This window comes from Hydra viridissima, unplaced genomic scaffold (genome assembly GCF_058129835.1).
Source record: "Hydra viridissima isolate aposymbiotic clone 2 unplaced genomic scaffold, HvirCarnegie_v1 scaffold_5, whole genome shotgun sequence".
Taxonomy (NCBI): domain Eukaryota; kingdom Metazoa; phylum Cnidaria; class Hydrozoa; order Anthoathecata; family Hydridae; genus Hydra; species Hydra viridissima.
In genome coordinates, this window is record NW_028324304.1 from 12,141,405 (window position 1) to 12,150,716 (window position 9,312).

Here is a 9,312-nt window from a genome sequence, read left to right on the forward strand (position 1 = left end):
GGACTTTTTTTTTAATAGTTTGTTGAACGTGATCCCTAGAAGAGTAATATTACTTAGTCGATAATAATATCTCTAGTATATTATTATATACTAATTGAATCATTCTTAAGTGGTTAAAAATGGTTCACTTTGTATATGATAGTAGACTTTAATATCAAAATCACTTTTAGATGAAACTTTTATGATAAAAACAATCCATAAATATATTTAAAAATATTTATGATTTAGAGGATGATCGAGGGGGAACACTACATATTTCGCTTACTTGTTTGTCACTAATTTAGCATCATTCGTAGGTTTCACATTCATGTATATCTCAAAATTACTTTCAGCCTGTGCTACATAAACATTGGCATTGTTTCCAAAAGCTTCTTCTACAATATTTCCTTTAGAATCTTGTGCAATTCTGGTTAAATTAAAACCCCTCTTCTTCCTGTTTGAACATGTTAAAAAGAAAAATCTTTTTAAACAACTTTTCCGAAGCTTATAAATATAGTTATTTTAATATGTAAATGCATGGCCAAAGTCAAACAAAAAAGTTATATTAGGTTACTAACCGTGTACTTAATTCACAGCAGCCTTCGCCGCTTTCACTGGTTGGAGCAACAAACTCGTCACTATCGTAACTGCTTTTGATATCAAACACTACTCCTTCCATTTTCTTTTGATATTTTGCTTAAAACGAAAATTAATACTTTTCAAATTGTCTTTTTTTTTACTTTCAAACTTTCGAAAAAAACTTTCAGAAAAATTATTTTCAAATCATTTTTTAAATCTTTTTTTAACTACGCAGCCTGGTTTTTATTATTGCTACAAAAACGTTTTATTACAAGTTGTTTAAATTTTAATATTACTGATTTTTTTGATTTGACAAGTTAAAATAAATTACTTTGTAAGATCAACGTTCCAAAGTGCACATATATCGACTGATTTTTGTAGATATGTAAAAAAAAATAAAGAAGTATTGACTTAATTTTTGGGGTAGGTACTGCAAAATATAGTTAGATCGACTTACCGTAAGGGAATGGCGCGGCGAAATGTACTTACATTAACTGCGGTAAGTTTGTAAATTTATTAATGCAAAAACATCATTACTTTAATATAAAAATATAACTTTTAGCTCAAAAATCCCATTTTATTTTGAATTATAACAGTTACTTCTATGCTAATCGAAACCAGCATTTTGGTTTGTAATGTGACAGGACCTGTCACATAGGCACATGGTGTCAATTTGAGTAACGTTATAAAAAATTTTTTTTTAATTTTCAAATAATATCTTTAATGGTATTTTATTCTACATCGGTATCAAATTAGAACACTTTTTGTTGATTTTCAGACTTATTTTTTATATGATTCTTGATGGGTATAAAATTCTCCATCATAATAATTAGTTAATAAAAACCAGCAAGAGATTATGCAGTTATTGTTAGTTAGAACCTTGTCATACTAAATATTAGTTAAATAAAGTTGCAGATAGAACTTTGGCACTTTAGCAGTTTGCTTGTTATGCGCTATGTAATTGTAAATTTCAGTTTATTTTGTTCATCATGATTTAAATAGTCTAATAAAATGATAAAATCAATTTTGGCAAAAATGTCAGTTAGAACCTTGTCAAACCAACGCGACGAAATAGTGAAACAACTCCATGTAACCTATTTATAATGTTATATACAATACGAATTCACCTTACTTTGTAAACATAAACTTGTGCGCTATACAGTCAGAACGTTGTTCTTTTGTTTTCAAAAAAAAATGTTGTTTTGACAAAATTATGCAAATAAAATGCACTTTTAAGATTACCGACGTTCGGGGGCAGATAATCGACGTTCGGGGGCATTTAAAAATACACACTAAGGAACGAAGGAACTTTAATTTTTTTTTGACAATTAGGAAAAATAGGACCTGTTTTATCAAGAAAAGTAAAAAGAGAAAGGTTTTTTATTTTTGTTATGGAGAATTTACTATTTAAAAAATCAGTCTTAGAACTTTTTAGAAAAGTTTTAGAACTTTTAGCCGAATGCGTCGCAAGATTCCAGGTCTGTAAAATTATTTAACTTTAAAGAAATAGTTGCGTGTCTGTATTTTGTTTAAATAAAAAACGAAATAATTTCTTTCTGTATTTCGTTTCGTTTTATAAAAGTAGGTGTTTTTAATGTTTCTTTCTTTAATATGAAGTAAATTTTTGATATCGCCAGAAAATGATTAGACTCAAATCGTAAACGAAGTTTACAAAAATGAAATTATTTTCTATAATTTCAAAGTAAGTGAAGATAAAATAAGGTTATAGTTCTTGGAGCAGTAATAGTATAACTGGAATTAATTAACTAATAGTAATTAATAGTTCTTCTCGTTTAGATGAAAAGGTTATCATGGGATAGTGTAGTGAATATTGGAGTATCTAGAGTCAGTCTTTAAAGGTATACCAGTGTCTTGTATTCCAATAGTGTCTAGAAAACGAGATGTCACTGGGTTAATGTGCTATGAAAGAATAATTTACCTGATGAGTTCGAAAACTTCAAAAAAATGGATGCTATTCAATTTAATTCAATTGTAAAAAGTTTGAAGTCAATGATAACTGTGAAGAAAAATTTTATTTTGTTGAAAAAGAAAAAATATATCTTTAATATTATATGAACATGGTGGACCAGTACCTAAGTTTTCAATATATGTAACTTTAGAAGATTCTGGAGATATTTATTTTCTTTTTTAAACAAAGGAATTATTAAATATTATTCTCAACTGAAGAATGCTGTCAGTTATCTATTTAAATGAAACAGATTCTAAGCGAGCAAGTTATTTTAGTCACCAAAACCAATTAAAGAACAAAGTTTTGGATCAGTTCTCAAAGTTTTTTGTGATGAAACAGTTGCAGCATTACATGTAAAAATTCCTGATGCTAAAGATACTGCACTTTTTATTGAAACAGTTGTCAATAAATTAAATGATATCAAACAGTTGTCAATAGATTAAATGATATTCAAAGAAAGCCTATTACTTCACTCAATGGCAAATAGATTTCTTAGAAAGCTACATTTCTTATTGCAAAAAACTTCTAAAAGATAAGCAAACTGTGCCAAGTATTTTTTGAATTGCGGTGTATCTTATGTATTGCTAGGACATATGCAATCAGATGCACTAGAAAAACAGTTTAGGAAACATCAGCAAGAGTCAGGTGGCACATCTGATAACTGTGCAAAATGTTTTTCAAAAATTTAGAATTGACAAAACTGGAAAATTGCTAGATGAGCAAGCAGATTTTACAATATTTCCTCCTGCTCACCACCACTGTGATAACTGTGAACTTGATGTGGAGTTTGATATGTCAATATGTGAAAATTGTGAGGTTCAGTTGCCAAATGAATGCAAACAAGGGCTTTTATATATTGCAGGTTTTATTGCTTACAAACTTCCAGAATTATATTCAATTTTAGAAGAAACAGACACCTTTGATATGTTTCAAAAATATGGAACTTTGATTAGCTCTTTAAACAGGGGAAAACTAAGAGAACCTTCTGACAATTTAGCCTACTTTGTTATTTATTGTTTTTTTATATTTGAAGTGACACTTGTGAATAAAGTTTCACCATTGCTGTGCAATAGAGGATTAATTGACATTTTTATTAACTGCAATAGTAAAGTTCAATTGCTTGTTCAAAGTGTTAAAAAAGTTTGCTGCATTTTGGCAATTATTTTTTAAAACAATTATTGTAAAAAACACTCTGAAGATTTTGGGAAGGAATGTTTAATAAAACAAGCAAAACTTTCAACTTCAAAATAAAATACTTTGAATTAAAAAAGTCAAAATAATTCTAATAAAATAAAGTTAACATATTTAATTGTTTTTATCAAAAAAATTATTATTTGTATCACAAGTGTTAAACAGCTAAAATAAACATATAGTTTATGAAAATGAGATTTAGTCATTTTTAGCTAAACTCTTTAAATTTTTATTGCAATTAACTTATTTATAAACGAAAAAAAGTTCCCACAATATTTTCTTCCGAAATTTAATGAAAATTTTTTTTTGTCCTTCTAAAGCTCTTTATTTGATTCTGAAACTTGTTTACAAAAGCAAGGATAAAAAGTAATTTTAACCGTAAAAAAGTTGGCCTTCGCTAATTTTACGGAAAATGAGCTGTCGCGGCCTGTTTATGAAAGCCTTGAAATTACGGAATGAAAAATCTTATAAAAATAAGACCGAATGATAAAACACTAGTGAATCCATTTTTTTGTAAAAAACTGAATTCCGGATTTTCGGAATTACAGGAGATGAAATCCGGAATTCCGGTTTAATTCCGGAATTATTATAGAAGAATTTAAAAAATATAAAGAAAAGAAAGTACATTATTTTTTAACATAAATGTATTTAGTTCAAAACAATAAAATTAAAACAAATTACAAAATAAGGAAATATTTCATATTAAAATTTTTTTGAACTACATAAATAAAATTGCAAAATAAAAGTTCAATTTTCATTTTGATTTTTGAAAAAGCTTCTTAAAAAGCACAAAGTATCCAATGTTTTGTCGTTGAGCCTTGATCGAATTTTTGTTGAAAATGCTCCTGCAGCGGAAAAAGCGCGCTCTGACTCCACACTAGTTTGTGGAATTGTTAATAAACTTTTGTAAAGATCTTCCAAAAGCATTCCGCGGGATCCCCCTTCATCCCAAATTTTCATTTCACTGCGAATTTCGGAATGAATCGATGATTTTTGTAGAACTTTTGACCGTGATTCCTTTATCTTTTGCTGAAGAATTTCCTGCAAGGATAACTGAGTTTCCAATGATTCCGATAGGTTTATCGTCATCCATTTTAATAGACTCAGATACTGTCGGGTCTATTTCTAATGCTACTTCACCACTAAGTCTTTGGATTAGGGATATGATAACTTTGGTTATTTCAGTTTTCGAGCGACGCAAAATGTTCTTGTAAATTTTGGTTTTACCCCCATTATGCAAATATTGAAGAACATCGGATACCACAGTTCTTCTTCGATTAATTTGAACTTCAAACTCTTTTTTCATTTCACGGCCAATTTCTTCATTCTCATCAAAATTTTCTAACACAAACGTAAATGTTGCATCCGCAGAAAGTAAATTTGCATCAGCACGGCATAACGCGTCTACGGCTAATTTTATAGGCTTCAAATTTCTAGAAACTGTAGATATTATATTCCATTCTGAATCATTCAAAAATGTATCTGCTTTGATATCAATTATTGCCTTTTTTATTGAACTTTTCAAAAGATTAAAACGTTCTAACATGGACATCAGGCTACTCCATCTAGTCTTCGAATCAAGCAATAGCTGCAATTCCTTTCCATGATCTTCCTTCACATGTTTTTGCAACACTTCATTTTTTAAAGGGGAATGTCGAAACATTCGAACAATTACCCGAACTTTCATGATTACATTTCGCAATGTAAACTTTTCAGTAATTTCTACATCACATTCATTTCTCGTCCCCACTTGCATTCCTTCATCATCACTTAAATCTTCTTCATCAGAGTCCAGATCTAGGACACTCTCATAATCATCTTCATCTACCTCTTTCTCTGTTTGTTTGTAGATCACATTTACAATTGCAATCTGAATTGCATGAGCAAAACACAAAATTTGTTCACATGGTAATAATCTACCCACTTTTTGCATCATAGAAGCACCATCAGTTACAATACACGAAATATCGTTCCTTATATTTAACTGAAATGATTCTAACTTGTCCTCTAACAATTTTACACAATTTTCAGCCGCAAATCGACTATTAATTCGAGAAAGACCCAAATTCCAGATATTTTTCGACCCATGAACGTTAACATTCATATAACGTCTATTTCGAGAGGACGTCCACTCGTCCAATGTTAGACTAAAGCATAAATTCTTTTTTAATTGATTAATTTCAGCAATTTGCAATTGTTTAATTTTTTTAGTATAATCCATCACGACTTTCTGTATGCTGGTGGGTGATTTTGGAATATCACCGAATCCACGCATTGTTAAACATTTTCTTAAATCGTTTGTCGTACAAAAAACACGAAACGGTAAACCATCAGAAGCAATCATTCTAGCTACTACGGCAGGAAAAGTTTCATCTTTTTTTGACTTGAAAAAATCAATGATCGTGTTCGTTTTTCTGGTTGTGCTCACAACACTATCGTTACTGTCAGATGTAGAAGCTGTTGTATTTTCATCAAACTTTCGCTTGTTCAAAACTGTGTTGTGTTTAGAACGAAGATGTGTGTGCATGGGAGTTGTACATCCACCCAATATCTTTAAAACTTGCTTGCATTGCATGCATTTCGCCACCTGATTTGTTTTCCCTCGTAGAAAATATTTCCACACAGAATTTGATGAGCTTTCTTTTGAAATCTCCATAAAAGTTTCTTCAGATTTATCTACCATACTTGGGTTGGGATTTAAAACAATAACAATGTAATTCTACAAAATTTTTGAAACATAAAATTAATATAATGACTTACTTTGTCTGCTCTGCATACAATTTCATTTCTTAATGTTAATATTTCATTTAAAAAAAAAATTTTAATGCATTTGCAGTAGCCTAAGCCTACTAAAATTTAAATTTTTTGAATTTATAACAATGAAAGTACACAATGCTGCCATCTATAGTAAAAGTTCTTCTAAATTCGAAATTCTAAAAATTTCAAAAAAAAACTTTTGTTTTGTTTTTATATTATGTATTTATTCCGTTTTAAAAATTTTTATTACTAAAAACTGTTGTATTATACTACTGAGGATGACAACTTTGTTGTTGAAAAACGTTTTTAGTAATAAAAATTAAAATTTTTAGAACGGAAGAAATACATAATATAAAAACAAAACAAAAGTTTTTTTTGAAATTTTTATAAAAACAGTTCTAAATAACTTCAAAAATAAAAAAAGAATTAAATAATCGAACTTCTAAATTCGAAAAATACGGAATTTGCGTTTTTGAATTCCGGATTTTTAAAAATTCAAAATAGGACGGAATTTCGGAATTCCGAAATTCCGAAATCCGGATTTGGATTCACTATAAAACACGGACGATCTCGAAAAATTTACTTAATAAGTCAAATAGAAGATCGCCGTGTGAATAGCAACATTGACTCTTGTGTAAAGAGCCTCTCTTCGATCGATGACGTATTCACAGCTTCAGTTTTTTTATTTTTTTATTTTAAAGGAGTTTCAGGCGGTGTTAAAAAGACACAGGACTACTTTACTATTTCCTCCTAAATAGTAATTTAAACTTTTATACATCAATGCAATAGATTTTGGGTTCAAATTCAATGATTGAAATTTTGATGCACATTCATTTTATAATTCAATAATGAAATTAAAAAATAAAGTTTTTTGTATTATTACTAATTCTTGATGAAGAAGTTTGATAATATAAAACAATTGCCTTCACAGTTGTGACCATCCACGTAATTCCATCCCAAAACTCATAAATTAAATTCTTAACCCATGGCCTAGTTATTTTCAAATAGCTGTGAAACTTGTAAAGGTGTCGAAACTTGTAAACTATAAGTTAATTAAACTTAATCTATTGAAGATAATAAATTACGGCTGATTTTTAAGCTGTTATTTATGAGTTTAGGCATGATCAAACAGTTGCACTATTTAACTGTCTCAATAGTTAAAATCATAGTTGATAGTAGGAAGAAAATGATACATTTTAAGAAAACATTGTTTTTTGTTTTTTTTTTAAGTTTAAATATTTTTAGATTTTAGACCTATAAAAAATTGACCAATGAGACTTAATGAGCTCAAATAGTTTTGATATAACATAAATATATATGTAAAGCTTTAAAACTCTTTTCTTCTTCTTTTTTCTTACAACCCTTGAAATTTTAAAAGTAGATAGTGCCTTATAAAAGTAAATGTTTAGTTAATTTAAAGCATACTTATACAATTCACTTCTTATGGACTTTAAAACTTAATTTAGGTATTTAAACATTTTCTGTTTTGTAAACATCAGAAAAATGAATTTATTATATTATTTGTAACAGCTAACTTTTTTTATAAAAGTTAACTTTTATATATTTATATTAGACAGTGATATATATATATATATATATATATATATATATATATATATATATATATATATATATATATATATATGGTTTTTTTTTTTTTTACAGTATGTGAAGATATAATGAATAATTTTGTTGAGGTCATGAATATAATAACAACTGCTATTGTTGTCGTGCTTTCATTTTTTGAGCATTTCTACAGAAAGTTTTTTCCAATTAAAAGAAAAAGTCTCAATGGAAAATCTGTTTTAATTACAGGTAATTTATTGTATGTATGTATGTATGTATGTATGTATGTATGTATGTATGTATGTATGTATGTATGTATGTATGTATGTATGTATGTATGTATGTATGTATGTATGTATATTTGTTGAGTTTCCCAATTAAGCTTATATTTCAACTAGCACAAGTTAATTTATAGATAATACACACACTACCAACAAAAATTTTGAGGCAGGTTGCAAATTTTTTCTAAAACAAGAATATAAATAAAAGATAACTGTTACTAGATAACTAAATAAAAGATAACTGGATTTAGTGTCTACATATACTTTACAAAAGATAACTAAATAAAAGATAACTGGATTTAGTGTCTACATATACTTTACAAAAATATAGTAAAACAGATTTTTTGAATTTTCAGTTCTTTCCGTTATTTTAGTTCTACACTTTGACTTCCCTGCCTTAAACTTTCTGATGATAGTGTTTACATACATATAATATAACCATCTCTTTCAGCTGGTTTAAATCAAGTAATTGATGTAAGTAAAGTGTGTTGAGTTTTAAATTTTCAACTTACCAACTATATCAAATAACTTACAAGTAAATTGTTTAACACTGATTGTAATTGCAGTTGCCTGGCAGTTTGATGCCACTTATTTTTTAAAAATATTTGTTTTTTAAACAAGACTTTCAACTTCCTCACTTAATTACTTCTGTGTTGTTGGATTCTTTACGGCATCGCAGAGCTGGAGAATTTTATCAATCAAGTGAAATGTTTTTATAACAACATTTTTTTAGTTCTCAACTCATAATAAATTAATGCAAGTTGTTTTAATAATTTGTTTTATTAAGAACTGATGTGTATTCTCCACTCAACCTAACACTTTTTGATGATCTGATTGTTTTCTTTGATGCTGGCAATCTAGTAAAATAAAAAAGGTATGCTTATGGAAAATTCAAAATATAAATTGACAACCTTTATTGTAATGGAATTATATATTTTTGAGTTATATAATTTAAGAATTACAGAATCAAGCAAATTTTGGCATTGATCA

General features: G+C 28.1%; 2 protein-coding genes across 5 annotated transcripts in view; one reads left to right on the forward strand and one right to left on the reverse strand.

The window, feature by feature from the left end:
* Positions 1-261: 261 nt before the first annotated feature.
* Positions 262-826, reverse strand: LOC149888735 (uncharacterized). Its single transcript, XM_090086731.1, has 2 exons — positions 558-826; positions 262-433 (listed from the first exon to the last, which is right to left on the reverse strand). Exons 1-2 carry the CDS (start codon positions 656-658, stop codon positions 262-264), a joined length of 273 nt encoding a protein of 90 aa, XP_089942857.1. The 5' UTR covers positions 659-826.
* A 7,303-nt stretch (positions 827-8,129) lies between these two features.
* The window catches only part of LOC145197651 (17-beta-hydroxysteroid dehydrogenase 13-like), a 6,341-nt gene continuing 5,158 nt past the window's right edge, over positions 8,130-9,312 (forward strand). For 2 of the 4 annotated variants that reach the window (XM_090088392.1, XM_090088396.1), the window contains exons 1-2: positions 8,139-8,290; positions 9,110-9,196. Coding sequence is in view for 1 of the 4 variants with exons in the window: in XM_090088391.1 (XP_089944517.1) it covers positions 8,155-8,290 (136 nt within the window). In the remaining 3 variants the exon portion in view is untranslated. Of the gene's footprint in view, positions 8,291-9,109; positions 9,197-9,312 lie in introns of all 4 variants that reach the window. The other 2 variants (XM_090088391.1, XM_090088393.1) reach the window with 2 other exon arrangements.

Excerpts from the sequence above, each read along its gene's own strand:
- LOC149888735 (XM_090086731.1), bottom strand. The coding sequence starts at position 658 with ATGGAAGGAGTAGTGTTTGATATCAAAAGCAGTTACGATAGTGACGAG. Across the intron at positions 434-557 it reads TGCTGTGAATTAAGTACACG|GAAGAAGAGGGGTTTTAATT; the intron begins GTTAGTAACCTA and ends ATGTTCAAACAG.